Source organism: Globicephala melas, chromosome 1, assembly GCF_963455315.2.
Source record: "Globicephala melas chromosome 1, mGloMel1.2, whole genome shotgun sequence".
NCBI classification, from domain to species: domain Eukaryota; kingdom Metazoa; phylum Chordata; class Mammalia; order Artiodactyla; family Delphinidae; genus Globicephala; species Globicephala melas.
In genome coordinates, this window is record NC_083314.1 from 75,712,713 (window position 1) to 75,729,047 (window position 16,335).

The 16,335-nt window shown below is 40.5% G+C and overlaps 1 protein-coding gene across 2 annotated transcripts in view; it reads left to right on the forward strand.

Moving 5' to 3' along the window:
- The window catches only part of ASH1L (ASH1 like histone lysine methyltransferase), a 204,352-nt gene that overhangs the window by 185,433 nt on the left and 2,584 nt on the right, over positions 1–16,335 (forward strand). For both annotated transcript variants that reach the window (XM_030842181.2, XM_060298439.2), the window contains 12 exons: positions 875–1,032; positions 4,493–4,645; positions 6,636–6,690; positions 6,773–6,905; positions 7,957–8,205; positions 9,401–9,487; positions 11,058–11,148; positions 11,616–11,754; positions 11,874–12,046; positions 13,114–13,280; positions 14,521–14,561; positions 15,533–15,834. In XM_030842181.2, the coding sequence (XP_030698041.1) occupies positions 875–1,032; positions 4,493–4,645; positions 6,636–6,690; positions 6,773–6,905; positions 7,957–8,205; positions 9,401–9,487; positions 11,058–11,148; positions 11,616–11,754; positions 11,874–12,046; positions 13,114–13,280; positions 14,521–14,561; positions 15,533–15,834 (1,748 nt within the window). The remainder of the gene's footprint in view (positions 1–874; positions 1,033–4,492; positions 4,646–6,635; positions 6,691–6,772; positions 6,906–7,956; positions 8,206–9,400; positions 9,488–11,057; positions 11,149–11,615; positions 11,755–11,873; positions 12,047–13,113; positions 13,281–14,520; positions 14,562–15,532; positions 15,835–16,335) is intronic.

Below are 16,335 nucleotides of genomic sequence, written 5' to 3' on the forward strand. Positions count from 1 at the left end.
TTTGTGCCCCGGTCCTGGAGGATCCCACATGCCACGGAGCGGCTGGGCCCGTGAGCCATGGCCGCTGAGCCTGCGCATCTGGAGCCTGTGCTCCACAACGGGAGAGGCCACAACAGTGAGAGGCCCGCGTACCGCAATAAAACAAACAAACAAAAAACTCCTGATGCCCAGGCCACACTCCAAAACACTCGCATCAGAATTTTCAGAGGTGGAACCCAGGTATCAGTAGTTTATAAAGCTCCCCAAGTGATCTCAATGTGCACCCAAAAACAGGAACTATAAAATTAGTCTAATCTCCATTTACTGAGGCACATAGTTTGAGACTTATTCAAGGTCACATCTGTTTATATGTGTGCTAGGGTGAAAATCAAATTATGGAATCATCAAAATTGTGTAGGGTTAATCAAGTTACATATAACTCATTTAACTTTAGAGATCTATGTGGTGGCACTGTACCTAACATGGTTTGCCCAGTGCATATCCATCTTAAATATCTATGCCTTTATCTGCCACTCCAGTTCTCCTTGTTATAGCTGATCCTAAGCCTATACTTCATCTTGGCAACTTCCTTTAGAATTTGTAAAAATACTCCATAAAGCTCTGCCTTCAAGTCACCCCGCTTTAGTTGCCAAAATTATTGCAGCTTTTAGGTGGTATTTGTCAGATATTTATAAATATTACAGAGAAATGTTTTGTGTTATGTGAAATAAATCAAGATTCAAAACTGAATAATGTTTCTCCATATGTAATTCTCTTTATAATAGCTGATTTCACTGATAAGTGTTCATTTATGTCATCGTAACAGTGGCTTACATAGAGTAAACATTAATAAATGTTTATTGAATTGATAAATAAAGGAGCTCCTTCCTTACAGAAACTTCGTATTAAAGCATCATGTGTTCTTGGTCCGAAACTGGGAGAAGATTCGGCAGAAACAGGAGGAAGTAAAGCACACCAGTGATAATATTCATTCAGCATCATTATATACCCGTTGGAATGGCATCTGCCGAGATGACGGGAACATTAAGTCTGGTAAGGACTGAGAAGCATTCTTGTTAATTCCATAAGGTTGCCTCAAAAGTGATTATTTTACTTATTTTCAAACGGTCTATTCAAAGATTCTGTTTAGTCTGGACCAAAAAAGTTAAGATCCAAACATACAAGTATCAGTCAGCAATAACCTATCCATCCCAGCTCTTCAACTTCCTTGACTCTAAGGAACAGGAAGAAGCCCCCTTCCACCAGCCTCCCAAACATCACCTACACCCTGAAAGTTACTAGACATGAGATAGGTAGTGGGTCCTCTGTGTTCCACCAGGGAATTCCCGGCTTCTACTTTTTGAGGGAAAGTAGGAATGGATAAAAGAAGAACATGAGGGGAATTCCCTGGCGGTCCAGTGGTTAGGACTCGGCACTTTCACTGCCAGGGCCCCAGTTCGATCCCCAATCAGGGAACTAAGATCCTGCAAGCCGAGGGGTGCAGCAAAAAAAAAGTAGAAGCACTCTGCATGGTATATGAGGCAACATGCTGAGTGAGGACTAGATCCATTTAGAAATTTGCCCAGAATCTTATATCTTCTCAGTGATTTGATTGGCATAAATTCTCTGATCTTATATTCCAATTGGTTCAAATATTCTGATAATAGGAATAATTATTTCCTGAGTAATTTTTATAGGTCAGGCACTGAGCTAAAACACATTAAAGCATTATTGCATTTGATCTACACAGATTACCTCTTGAGGGAAGTACAGGTATACCTCATTTTATTGCGTTCACTTTATTGCACTTTGCAGATACTATGTTTTCTACAAATTGAAAGTTTTGTGGCATCCCTGCTTGGAGCAATCTGCCACGCCATTTTTCCAAGGGCATCCTCTCACTTCTTGTCTCTGTGTCACATTTTGGTAATTCTCACAATATTTCAAACTTTTTCTTTATTATTATATTTGTTATGGTGATCTGTGATCAGTGATCGTTGATGTTACTCTTGTAATTGTTTTGGGGAGCCTCAAACCATGCCCATATAAGGCGGTGAACTTAATAAATGTTGTGTGTGCTCTGACTGCTCTACCAGCCAGCCATTTCCTGCCCCCCCCGTCTCCCACCCCCCCACCCAACGCCCCATCTCTCTCCCTTTCCTCAGGCCACCCTATCCCCTGAGACACAGCAATATTGAAATTAGGCCAACTAATAACCCTACAGTGGCCTCTAAGAGTTGAAGTGAAAGGAAGAGTCGCACATCTCTCACTTTAAATCAAAAGCTAGAAATGATTAAGCTTAGTGAGGAAGGCAACGCCTTAAGCCAAGACAGGCCGAAAGTTAGACCTCTTGCACCAAACAGTTAGCCAAGCTGAGAATGAAAAGGAAAAGTTCTTGAAGGAAATTAAGAGTGCTACTCCAGTGAACACACAAATGATAAGAAAGTAAAACAGCCCTATTGCTGACATGGAGAAAGTCTAAGTGGTCTGGATAGAAGGTCAAACCAGCCACAACAGTCCCATAAGCCAAAGTCTAATCCAGAGCAAGGCCCTAACTCTCTTCAGTTCTATGAAGGCTGAGAGATGTGAAGAAGTTGCAGAAGAAAAATTTGAAGCTAGCAGAGGTTGCTTCATGAGGTTTAACATCGAAGTACAAGGCGAAGCAGCGAGTGCTGATGTACAAGCTACAGCAAGTTATCCAGAAGATCTAGCTAAGATCATTAATGAAGGTGGCTACACTAAACAACAGATGTTCAATGTAGATGCTATCTAGGACTTCATATGTAGAGAGAAGTCAGTGCCTGGCTCAAAGGTTCAAAGGACAGGCTGACTCTCTCTTGTTAGAGGCTAATGCAGCCAGTGACTTTAAGTTGAAGCCAGTGCTCATTTACCATTCCAAAAATCCTAGGGTCCTTTCGAATTATGCTAAATCTACTCTGCCTCTGCTCTTTCAAATGGAACAACAAAGCCTGGACGACAGCACATCTGTTGACAAAGCCCACTGTTGAGACCTACTGCTCAGGAAAAAAGATTCCTTTCAAAACATTACTGTTCATTGACAATGCACCTGGTCATCCAAGAGCTCTGATGGAGATGTACAACGAGATTAATGTTGTTTTCATGCCTGCTAGCATAACATCCACTCTGCAGCCCATGGATCAAGGAGTAATTTCCACATTCAAGTCTTATTATTTAAGAAATACATTTCATAAGGCTACAGCTGCCACAGATAATGATTCCTCTGATGGATCTGGGCAAAGGAAATTGAAAACCTTCTGGAAAAGATTCTAGATGCCATTAAGAACATTTGTGGTTCACGGGAGGAGGTCAAAATATCAACATTAACAGGAGTTTGGAAGTCGTTTCCAGCCCACATGGGTGACTTTGAGGGGTTCAAGACTTCAGTGTAGGAAGTAACTGCAGATGTGGTGGAAATAGCAAGAGAACTAGAAATGGGAGCCTGAAGGTGAGACTGAACTCCTGCACTCTCGTGGTAAAATTTTCACGGATGAGGAGTTGCTTCGTATGGATGAGCAAAGAAAGTGGCTCCTTGAGATGGAATCTACTCCTGGTGAAGACACTGTGAAGATTTTGTTGAAATGGCAACAAAAGATTTAGAATATTACATAAACTTAGTTGCTAAGGCAGTGACAGAGTTTGAGAGGATTGACTCCAATTTTGAAAGAAGTTCTGTGGGTAAAATGCTATCAAAGAGCATTGCATGAGAGAAAAAGAGTACTGCATGCTGCAGAGAAATCATTCATGAAAGGAAGAGTCAAAGATGCAGCAAACTGCACTGCTGCCTTGTCTTGAGAAACTGCCTCAGCCCACCCCAGCCTTCAGCAACCACCACCCTGATCAGTCAGCAGCCATCAACGTCGAGGCAAGGCCCTCTATCAGCAAAAAGATTACAACTTGCTGAAGACTCAGATGACGGTTAGCACTTTTTGGCAATAAAGTATTTTTTAATTAAGGTATGTACATTGTTTTTTTAGACATATGTTATTGCACACTTAATAGACTACAGTATAGTGTAAATATATCTTTCACATGTGCTGGGAAACCAAGAGCTCCGTGTGACTCCCTTTCTTGCAATATTCGCAGTATTGCAGTGTTCTGGAACCAAACCTGCAATATCTCCAAGGTATGCCTGTACTACCACTCTTCCCATTTTACCGTTGAGAAGCTGAGACACAAAGTTTAAGTAACTTTCCCAAAATCAGACAGCTAGTAAGCAGTGAGACCAGAATTCAAAAACAGACAGACTCATTTTGAAACCCAGACTTGCAACTACTCTATAGCATTTGGCCATTAGTAAGTCCCTTTAAATTGCAGGATTTGTCTTCTCTGGTAAACTGCAGTGTTTTCTGATTTTTCTTTAAGGAGGAGAGAAACAACTCCATAACCACTAATCTACTTAGTCACTTCAAGGAAAATTGCGAAAATCACAGGAATCCATCACAGAAGAGAAAGAGCTCTTTTCCTGAAACTAATTTTCACTTTATCCTTCCAGACGTCTTCATGACCCAGTTCTCCGCCCTGCAGACTGCTCGATCTGTTCGAACAAGGCGGTTGGCAGCAGCAGAGGAAAACATTGAAGTAGCTCGGGCAGCCCGCCTAGCCCAGATCTTCAAAGAGATCTGTGATGGCATAATCTCTTATAAAGGTGACCATATTTACCCCAAATTCCTTCTTCTTAGCTTTTTAAAAAATTATATCACTTACCTCACCTGAGATATCCAAGACCAAGAACGCATGACAGTTTAGGGCTAGGAATTTAGGTGGTTTACTTAGTTCTTCCTTTGTCAGAGTATAGAATTATAGGACTGATTACAGTCTTCAGGGATTGTTGTCTCTAAATCCCTGGATCTTTAGGTTAATCTTTTGTATTTATTGGAATTTTATCATAGTTAAGTACTATATTTAGAAATCACATTTTTTAGGTGTAGGATAGAAAGAAGTAGGTCTTTGTCTTGGATATAATTTTCCTGAATGAGGCAATGAATTAGCAATTTAAGGAAAAAGTATTATGAATGTATGACATCAGTGGTTCTTAACCTTTTTTGATTGACAGATATCTTTGAGAATAAAGTTGTGGACTCTTACCCCAGAAAAATATTATGTACATAATTTTGCATATGTTTTGGAAGGTTCACAGGCCCTAACTTCTACATTAAGGAAAAGGATATGAAGTTGCAAAAAATTACTTTCAAAGCATTTTCATGCAAACATATTTACCCCACTCCTTTCCTCTTCTAAGACACATCTCTTGGATTTGTATTGGGGGTGAGGGTGGAGAAGGAGAGAATTTTTAATTTTAGATAGGTAGTTTGGTAATGTACGTGAGTTTTTGTGACCAGGAAATTTGTAGATATTTAAAATGAGAGATTTTAACAAAGAATTGCAGCTTTTGCCATCAGCTTTTTTGTCTATTTTATTTTTTTTATAATTGAGGTATAGTTAATTTGCAATATTATATTTTACAGGTATACAGTATAGTGATTCGCAATTTTTAAGTTATAAATTTTTGTCATCGCAATTTTTAAGTTATAAATTTTTGTCATCACAATTTTTATAGTTATTACAGAATATTGACTATATCCTTGTGTTGTACAGTAGTATATCCTTGTTGCTTATTTTATACATAATAGTTTATACCTCTTAATCTGCCACCCCTATCTTGCCCCTCCCCAGTTCCCTCTCCCTACTGGTAACCACTAATTTGTTCTCCATATCTGTGAGTCTTTTTTGTTGTTGTTATAATCAGCCATCAGCTTTTGCTTCCTTCCTTTCCCTAAATTCTGAGGAATTTGGTTTTCTTTCTCTACTATTTATCATCATGTTTTAGTGGTTTTTTGCCATTTTGTTAACCTAAGCATGGAAAGAAGAAAGGGGAGACCAGCCTGTCCTAATATGTAAAGTTTTGTGGCACCTACTCCCTTTACATTCCCTAAAGATCACACTCTGTATTCTCAACCAGCCCCATCGGATCTACTGTGAAACTGCAGTAGATGTATCTATATGTCACTGCATTCTGGGCATGAAACAATAGGCTTTTTTCTCTCTGTGTAGTGAGTTGTTATAAAGTAAGATAGCAAATGAGAAGCAGCCCCACACCATGAATTCTATTTTCATAATACAGAGCAACTGTTACAAGAAGATGGATTCCAGAAAATATTTAGAGTACTGAATTATTCATTATCTTGAATTTAATTGAATCCAAACCAACAGAGTAATATTAACTATGGGCAATTAATGAGAACTAGAAAACATTTTTTGGATGAGATGATCTTTGATGTAATAAATTTTGTTGAGTAGGAATTTGCCCTAAGCACCCTAGCTACTTCAGTAAGTTCCCATCTCTCATTCTTCTTAGAAAGTTTTCATTACCCAACTAACACTGTTTTATTTTATATTTCAAGTATATACACTGTATCTTTCATATTCCAGGTAATCCTGAAAGCATCTTCTGATCTCTGCCTTTGCCCACATTTCTGAAAAGTCCTTGCATTTTTCACTGGCCTCAAAAAGAAAACTTAGATTTTTTTTTCCTAACTTTAAATTTTAGTGATTCTACTTTTTGAGTTAGGAGTTAATACTTGCCTCCCTTGTTTCTTATAGTCAGACCTTCTACTAAACCTTGCATTCTCTTGCAGATTCTTCCCGACAGTCACTGGCAGCACCACTTTTGAACCTACCCCCAAAGAAAAAGTAAGTTTACATATGTGGGAATCATTTGAGTTTTAGAAAAGTCCTAAGTGTACCAGATTGACACCCTGGCTTTATGTTCCAGGAATGCTGATTATTATGAGAAGATCTCTGATCCCCTAGATCTTTCCACCATAGAGAAGCAGATCCTCATTGGTTATTATAAAACAGTGGAGGCTTTTGATGCTGACATGCTCAAGGTGTTTCGGAATGCTGAGGTACTTTTCACTGACTTCAAACACAGATTAAGAAGTTTGTTCTGAAGAGATCTATTCTAGAAGTTTAAGATTCTTACACTCTTCTCCTAGCAACCTACATATTTCTGATTAAGAAAGACAACAATTTTTATCAAGTACCCTTAGGATAACGGTTATAGTTTACTAAATATTGGAAATATAATAAATGAAGGCAGTGATATGACAAGAATTGAAGGTTAAATCATACTCCCAAAACAATTTCTGTAAAAACCTAATTTAGTGCTGAAATTTTGTTTATGTAATACAGACATTTTACTACATTTAAGTCATATCTGTAGTCTCTTTACTAGAGACAATAAGTATATGTGAAATACACAGAAATATGGATAGGCAAATAAATATATCTTAAGGATGGAATTGAGGGGTATTACACTAATAGGTTGCAGAATAGGTGAAGCTCATTGGAGAGAAGGTGGTCTTGAACTGATTTAAAGGAGAGGATGGGTATGATGTATAGAAGAGAAGATATCATTCAGTGATTTTGAAATACCTTAGAGAGGTGTTTGAAGGACAAGAGACTACTAGATGAAGGAGGAATTGAGACTGAAGACAAGAAATGAGAGAAAAACAGACAAGTGCAAGAAAAATTATAGCAATTTTGAATTTTAACATGCTTTCTCCTGAAACCCAGCTTTCAAATGTATTTAAACTTGTAGCTTTGTCCGTAGTATCTATAAGACAAAGGTAAATGGAGAGATTCTCCACGTTAATGCTTGCAGTACTTAATCATGTTCCATGACCACTGTGTTTTTGATCCTAATGGATAATAAGGTCTATGATAGGAGTCGAATAACAGAGCAACAGAGCAAATGGAAAAAATACCATGCAGATTCTAATTTTAACTCATTTTAGTTCAGTTTAAGTTGTTTTCAACTGTCTGGGACCTATATTTGTTGGTATTAAAAATATGTTAACCAAATGGGAGGGTAAAGAAAATCCTGCTACCTGTTCAGGTATATTTTTAAGCCACATTGAGAAGACAAACATGATTTCTTTCTTCTGCTTTCTTCAGAAGTATTATGGACGTAAATCGCCGGTTGGAAGAGATGTGTGCCGCCTAAGAAAGGCCTATTACAATGCCCGGCACGAGGCATCAGCCCAGATTGATGAGATTGTGGGAGAGACAGCAAGTGAGGCAGACAGCAGTGAGACCTCAGTCTCTGAGAAGGAGAACGGTCATGAGAAGGATGATGATGTTATCCGCTGTATCTGTGGCCTCTACAAGGACGAAGGCCTCATGATCCAGTGTGACAAGTGCATGGTGAGGGTCAGGAGGTGAAGCAGAAGCCTAGTCCTGATGAACATCGTGACTATATTCAAAGCAGCAGCCCCTGCCCCTTTTGGCGTGGCTTGATGGGCCTTTTATAAACTTTAACTTTGCCTTGGTTTCTGTTATCCCTTACTGTTCACCGTATTGTCCTTCTCCTTTTTGATATCTCCCCCTTTCATTTTATCCTTCTTTTTTCTACCTCCTGTTCTTTCTGCCCATTTTCCACTGCACACTCCTAATGTAATCTGGATCAGGAAGAATGATAGGGGCTTCCCTGGTGGTGCAGTGGTTGAGAGTCCGCCTGCCGATGCAGGGGACACGGGTTCGTGCCCCAGACTGGGAAGATCCCACGTGCCTCGGAGCGGCTGGGCCCGTGAGCCATGGCCGCTGAGCCTGCACGTCTGGAGCCTGTGCTCCGCAATGGGAGAGGCCACAACAGTGAGAGGCCCGCGTACCAGAAAAAAAGAAGAAGAATGATAATATTTAGGATAGTGCTTTACCTGAAAAACATTAGAGGTACTACACTCTATATAGCATTAATACGGATGGAATGCAATATATGGAGCTGCTGATGAAGGAGTCAAGGCCTGGATTTTAGCCCTAGTATCCCCATTTGATTCATCTGCACTCATTACCTTATGGAAAGTGGAGTTAAGAGTAACACATAGGATTGTTGGGAGGATATAATTAGATAAGGATAAGTCAAAACATAACTATAAATCCTTTCACAGTGGCCATATTGTTGATAACATATTACTTTGTAAGTAATAGCTTGGTACTGTATTCATTCATCCTCCTGTTCCCTATCCATCTCCTTATTTTGTTTGCCCAGATCTGTGTATTATGAACCAATCTGTATACTTATGTTCAGATTAGTCCTCATTCTTTTTTCCCCCTACTTTACCATTATCTCTAATTTCTCACTTCCTTAACATCCTTAGTTCCTGTTTTACTTTACCCTGTTCTACCGCCTTTTTTTTTTTTTTTTTTTTTTTTTTTTTTTGCCACAGCTTGCGGGATCTTAGTTCCCTGACCAGGGATTGAACCCAGGCCCCGGCAGTGAAAGCGCCGAATCCTAACCACTGGACCACCAGGGAACTCCCACACATTTTTTTATTCTTAGCCCCCAGGACTTCTCTCAGTAAATCTGACCCCCTACATACACACACGCTTTTTTTTCCTACAGGTGTGGCAGCACTGTGACTGCATGGGAGTGAACTCAGATGTGGAGCACTACCTTTGTGAGCAGTGTGACCCGAGGCCTGTGGACAGAGTAAGTTGCCCTCTGATAACACTCTAATCTAAAAGTAGGAGATGTGGCACATGGTATTTTATCTGCCCTGCTCCTAATGCACTGAATTTCCTTTGATAAGTTATTCAGCCTCTCTAGGCCTCAGTTTCTTCCACTTTACATTGAGGGTAATAATTCTGCCCTTCCCTTTCCCTTTTGATTGAGACCAATGGGAGAATACTTAGAAATCTACAGAAGGAATGGTACTATATAAAACCATGGTTTTTATAAACACTACTATCCATGACAGAAGTAACTTATAAAGTTTAGAACTTGTGTACTCTAAATATCACCTATGTTAAGCAGTGTTTAAGTGAAAAGAGCACTGGACTCGAAGTCAACAAAGGTTAGTCTTAGGCCCATTTTTTAGGAGAGCTGGTAGGTCGGGTATCTTGCTCAAGTTATTAAATGGGTTTTTGTCTTGGCTCTGCCATATTTATATGTGTGATCTTCTATAAAAGGAGGTATTTAGGCAGTATTTCTTTTTTTTTTCCTAATTATTTTATTTATTTATTTTTGGCTGCGTTGGGTCTTCGTTGCTGCGCGCAGGCTTTCTCTAGTTGCGGCGAGCGGGAGCTTCTATTCCTTGCGTTGCACGGGCTTCTCATTGCAGTGGCTTCTCTTGTTGTGGAGCATGGGCTGTAGGCGCACGGGCTTCAGTAGTTGGGCTCGCAGGTTCTACAGTGCAGGCTCAGTAGTTATGACACACGGGCTTAGTTGCTTCGCAGCATGTGGGATCTTCCCGAACCAAGGCTCGAACCCGTGTCCCCTGCATTGGCAGGCAGATTCTTTTTTTTTAAGAAGATGTTGGGGGTAAGAGTTTATTAACTTATTTATTTATTTTTGCTGTGTTGGGTCTTCGTTTCTGTGCGAGGGCTTTGTCTAGTTGTGGCAAGTGGGGGCCACTCTTCATCGCAGTGCGCAGGCCTCTCACTATCGCGGCCTCTCTTGTTGCAGAGCACAGGCTCCAGATGCGCAGGCTCAGTAGTTGTGGCTCACGGGCCTAATTGCTCCGTGGCATGTGGGATCCTCCCAGACCAGGGCTCAAACCCATGTCCCATGTCCCCTGCATTAGCAGGCAGATTCTCAACCACTGCGCCACCAGGGAAGCCCAAGCAGTATTTCTTAACAGTGGTGCTGTTGTCATTTTGAGTGGACAGTTCTTCAGTGTTGTGAGGGATACATTGCAGAATGTTTGCTTTCTTAGCCCTTGGGCACTAAATGCTAGTAGCCTCCTCCAGTCACTGTGACTAAGTCCCCCTTCACACATTTTCAGATGCCCTTTAGATGGCACAAAGCAACCACACAATTAGTGCTTCATAGAGTACAGTTTGGGATACTTAGCCTGTCAGGTTTGTCCTCTACATTCACTTTTTCAAGTTTAACAACTCTAGTTGCTGTCATCTTTTTTTAATATCTGTGCTGTATTGAAATGACTAAACAGTAAGTCTTAATTGGTTGGGAATTCTCGGTTTTAGTTCTTTTTCTCTTGAATAGAGAGGCTGGATACAATAGTCCCAGCCCTTATCCATTGGCTTTCTGCTCTTACCAGGAGGTACCCATGATCCCTCGGCCCCACTATGCCCAGCCTGGCTGTGTCTACTTCATCTGTTTGCTCCGAGATGACTTGCTGCTTCGCCAAGGTGTGTACACAGAAGCTGACCTTCCTTGCCAAAGCTGACCATTCTGAACAGTAGGGGGTATCTGCTGTCTGCATAATAGTGATTGTCACCATATGACGTTTAGCAGCAATAGAGTATACCTTTTTTATATCTTCAAGTCCTTAGACTTACATACATTTACTTCCACCCAATAAAACTAAATTGGAGAGACCAGGGTGTTATAAAGCTAATTTTAAGACTGGGAAAGACATATAGGATTACAAGAGGTGGAGGGCTTCCCTCATGTCATTCTCATAGTCTAGAATTGATTGTCATCACCATTAGACTGCTGGTGTAGTTATGTATTTATTGTTTTAGATTTTAAAGTTCTTTCTGTGTAGACCTTGGGTCAGACTAAGGGATACCTAACAGAATTTATGCAGGAATCATTTTAACCTTCTCCTATGTTCTGTGCCTCTGTGTCTTAACCTTCTCCTGTGCCTTCCTAGGTGACTGTGTATATCTGATGAGGGATAGTCGGCGCACCCCTGATGGCCACCCAGTCCGTCAGTCCTATCGACTATTGTCTCACATTAACCGAGATAAACTTGACATATTCCGCATTGAGAAGCTTTGGAAGAATGAAAAGTATGTTTTGAGGTCCTATCTCTATGCTTTCAGCTGTACCCTACCAGCACAGAGCTGAATATTCACTAGGATCATGCTACTTAACTAAACCTCTCCCATTTCTTTTTTTCTTTTTTTAGAGAGGAACGGTTTGCCTTTGGTCACCATTATTTTCGTCCCCATGAAACCCACCACTCTCCATCCCGTCGGTTCTATCACAATGAACTATTTCGGGTGCCACTTTATGAGATCATTCCCTTGGAGGCTGTAGTGGGGACCTGCTGTGTATTGGATCTGTATACATATTGTAAAGGTAAGTGATGTGGACTACTTAAAAAAATGACCTCTTATCTGCTATTCATTGATCTACAATTGCCCACTCTGTTCGTGTAGTCTCTCTCTGATAAAAGGTTATCCAAGGTTAGCTATGACGCTTCAGAGAGCTATATAATATTCTTTCTTTCTTTTACCTAGTGCTTGTTACTTAATAAATGTTAATTCTCTTTTTGTTAATTCATTTTTTTTCATAGTATGTAATTAGCACTCTATTAGTACTTGTGGGAAGATAAGTTACTTCACGCCCCCATTCCAAAATCCTTACGGCCATCATCAACTCTACAACAAACAAACAAACGAAAAAAACACAATAGTTTCATAAGGTTTGTGGTTAACAATGGAATCAGACAATCTAATTTCAAATTCCAGCTCTACCACTTTTTACCCGTGTGCCCTTGGGAAAGTTACTTATCCTACTGAAAATAGGGATTAGTATCTATTTTAGAGAGTTTTGTAAGGATTAAATGAAATAATCTACAAAAGCACTAAGCGCAGTTTACGACTCACAGTAAAACTCAGTATATGTTAGATATCATTATAAGTAAGTTCAGTTGCCTAGCTCTTTCTCTTAGTATCACAGCAAAATAGTCCAGGAGAATATATATTCCATGCAAAAACTAACTGCTTGAAGCCCCATGATGACTCCTCAGTCCCACACTTTATAAAGTGTTCATTACCAAATGTGCTTCCCTCATTTATACAGTTATTCTTTTCTGATAACTTCCCCAAAATGTGCTCTGTTTTTCCTTGTAAATGTTCTCTCAAAAATTCCTGCAGCACTCAGTCTACATTTCTGGTTTCTTTTCATCCTATAGAATGCCCTTCAACTCTCAGATTCCCTTTCCCCTTTTTTTGACACTAATGTCTCCTTTCTTCTGAAATCACCAAATGCTTAGTTGTTCCCCCTCTCAAAACAGCTACCATGTTTCCCTCTTAGGGGTCTCACTGCTCTCCCAATGGTATGTGAGGGGCAGCTCAGGGTGAGGGAAGGGGAAGTAGGAAGGGGAAGTAGGGAGGGTTCTTTAACAGTGTTTGGACTCATAGGGAGACCCAAAGGAGTGAAGGAGCAAGATGTGTACATCTGTGATTATCGGCTTGACAAGTCAGCACACCTGTTTTACAAGATCCACCGGAACCGCTATCCCGTCTGCACCAAACCCTATGCCTTTGATCACTTCCCCAAGAAGCTCACTCCTAAAAGAGATTTTTCAGTAAGTCCCCTTCCTCTCTTCACTGTACGTGTCAGGACAATCTAGTTCATGCATGGAATTCACAGAGTGAGCATTTTCAAGTGGCTCTCTGCTTCTTCATCCTGTTTCCATCCCAAACTGGAAAACTCCCTCTCTATTTGGTATGTTTGAGCAGCAAAAATGCATTTATTCTGCATTTCCTGGCATAGGCTGTGCCTCAGGGAATTGTTGTTATACTTCAGTTAGGTTTCCCTCTTTTTTCTCTCTCACCTGTTTACAGTCTTTGCCCTTGAGCCCCATAGCATAGTTTTTCGTTATGTTTTTCACACCCATAATATTGAGAAACAAAAAGAATATCAGTAACATTGAGAAACCTTTGGTGAAAATAATTCAGTGCTTTTTCTTTTTTATATCTGGATTTAAAATATAAGACATTATCATTATATAAAATTTGAAAAGTACAGAAGCATTAAGAAGAAAAAATTGTTTATTATCTTACTACACAGAAAATAACTACTGTTAACATTTTCATTTTCAGCCCTTTTCCTATGTGTTATTTTTTCTTTCAAATTGTGAACATATTCCTTCAGTTATATTGTGCCATTTGTCATCATTTCATAAAGGTTTTGGTTATCCATGTATTTGCTATAATGAAACCCTGGACTAAATTCCTCATCCATGAGTCTTTTTTCAGTGGACCTGTCGGAATTCAGAGCTGTCATCCTGGAATGCTTAGAAATAGACTAACCAGAAAGCAAACCTTTATGTTCCTATTTTTCCTAGTATTATTTCTGGATTTCCCTAAATCATATTTATTTTATATTCTTTCTGCCCACCAACAAGCGCTGCCTCTCATCTAAAATTCTTTGACTTTGCTTGCTTAGTCAGCAGCTCACTGATCAGCTTTGAAACCCCAACCTTAACTTCTTAAAAGCTGGGATGGGACAAAAAGAATTTTGAGCCTATCCCTTCTACTATCATTCTAGGCTTACAAAATGCTAAAAACCACTGTGGCCTACAGATTATTAGGACTAAACTTCTGACCTTAACACAGTCACCCAACTTAATAAAGGTTTTAGCCCAATAGCCCAGTTATTTTCTTTCTTTATCTCCTTACCTCCCCACCTCCCCACCTCCCCACCTCCCCACCTCCCCACCTCCCCACCTCCCCACCTCCCTTATCCTGAGTTTGCCCCAGATCATCTGTGTCAGCTTTGCCAGCTTCAGCAGTACACTTACCACTTCCATTTCTTCTCTGCAGCCTCATTATGTCCCAGACAACTACAAGAGGAACGGAGGGCGGTGAGTCCCATGGGGGATGTAAGGAGCCTAAGGGATTAACCAATAACTTGAATGGAGCAAGAGAATGACCACCTACCCACTCAGCCCCACACCTGGGATTGGGGAGTCTCTGACAGAGTAGCCCAATATAGTGCCAACAGTAATATAGAAGAACTAGACTTCAGCAGGTGTGGTCTCGTTATGGAGCCTTAGTTGGGGCAGGGAAGGAGATTTGTAAGATTAGAGATAGAGAAGGGGAAGGATTTGGAACAGAACTCCAGACAGATTTGGACAAATCTTTTTTAGGTTTCTGCAAGCTTTCCCTATTACCCCAAGGTGTATCAGCTCTTAGGACTTCTGTCAAGGAACAGAAGTAGCTAGAAGTGCATGGTTTTAACTGAGCAGTTTGGGCTCGTAGTTTTTATTTGTGCTATTTTGTACACAGAGGTGTATTCTTAGAGAAAGTACCGAAGGCTTTTCTTCAATTTCCTTTTCTGTTGAATGGTAGCGTAACAATCACTTTACCTACATCAATAGCTTACCATAGGAAATCAACTATATTTCAATATTAGAAAAAGAAAATACCAAATAATAGGTGTGAGAAGAAATTTAGGAAAAGTAAAAACTCGATTTAAATGCTCATTTTAGTTGGACTATTGGTATCACAAGGTTATGCCATACTTCTGTGTACTCATGAAGCAATCAGAACTAGCTATGCGTTTTACCAGCTCTGGTCTATTTTGTGGATTCCTGAAGGAAAGAAGAAAAATTGAATTTTGTAAATAGAAATTAAATTTCAGAGAAAGGTAGTGGTTTTTTTCCAAAAATAATAAAGTGAAGACCATAGCCAAGTTTCTTACCTCTTGAGCCAAGGCTCTAACAGCTAGACTGCAGGATCTCAAGCCATCTCGAGATCTTTTCCCATCATTCCCCTTCCATCCCCAAGTGCCCTCCTTAGCCTTCCTCTCTAAATTCACATATCTTTCTGGCAGATCATCCTGGAAGTCTGAGCGCTCAAAGCCACCCCTAAAAGACCTGGGCCAAGAGGATGATGCTCTGCCCTTGATTGAAGAGGTTCTGGCCAGTCAGGAGCAAGCAGCCAATGAGATGCCCAGCCTGGAGGAGCCAGAACGGGAGGGGGCCACTGCTGAAGTCAGTGAGGGTGAAAAAAAAACAGAGGAAAGTAGGCAAGAACCCCAAGTAGCTTGTACCCCTGAGGAACGACGGCATAGTCAACGGGAACGACTCAACCAGATCTTGCTCAATCTCCTTGAAAAAATCCCTGGGAAAAATGGTAAGGAGAAACAGGCTCATCTCTAGGGTTTAAGATAAATGGGAAATCAGCAGAGAGGGAATGAAAAAGAGCAACTTCTAATTGCTTGCTTAGATTGGAAAATATTCTTTAAAAATGGTAGTTCTGGGACTTCCCTGGTGGTCCAGTGGGTAAGCCTCCGTGCTCCTAATACAGGGGGCGTTGGTTCAGTCCCTGGTCAGGGAACTAGATCCCACGTGGATGCCGCAACTAAGACCCGGCACAGCCAAAATAAATAAACTTTTAAAAAAAGGAACAGTTATTGGGAATTCCCTGGCAGTCCAGTGGTTAGGGCTCAGCGCTTCCACTGCAGGGGGCATGGGTTCGATCCCTGGTCGGGGAACTAAAATCCCACATGCTGCACAGCATGGCCAAAAAAATGATACAGTTCTTTCATGGACCCGTGTTTAGTTATATCTTGGGAATGAAACTGGGAGGTGAGAGGATCTCCTCCCTGGAGAACAGCTTATTTCATTTGGGGCT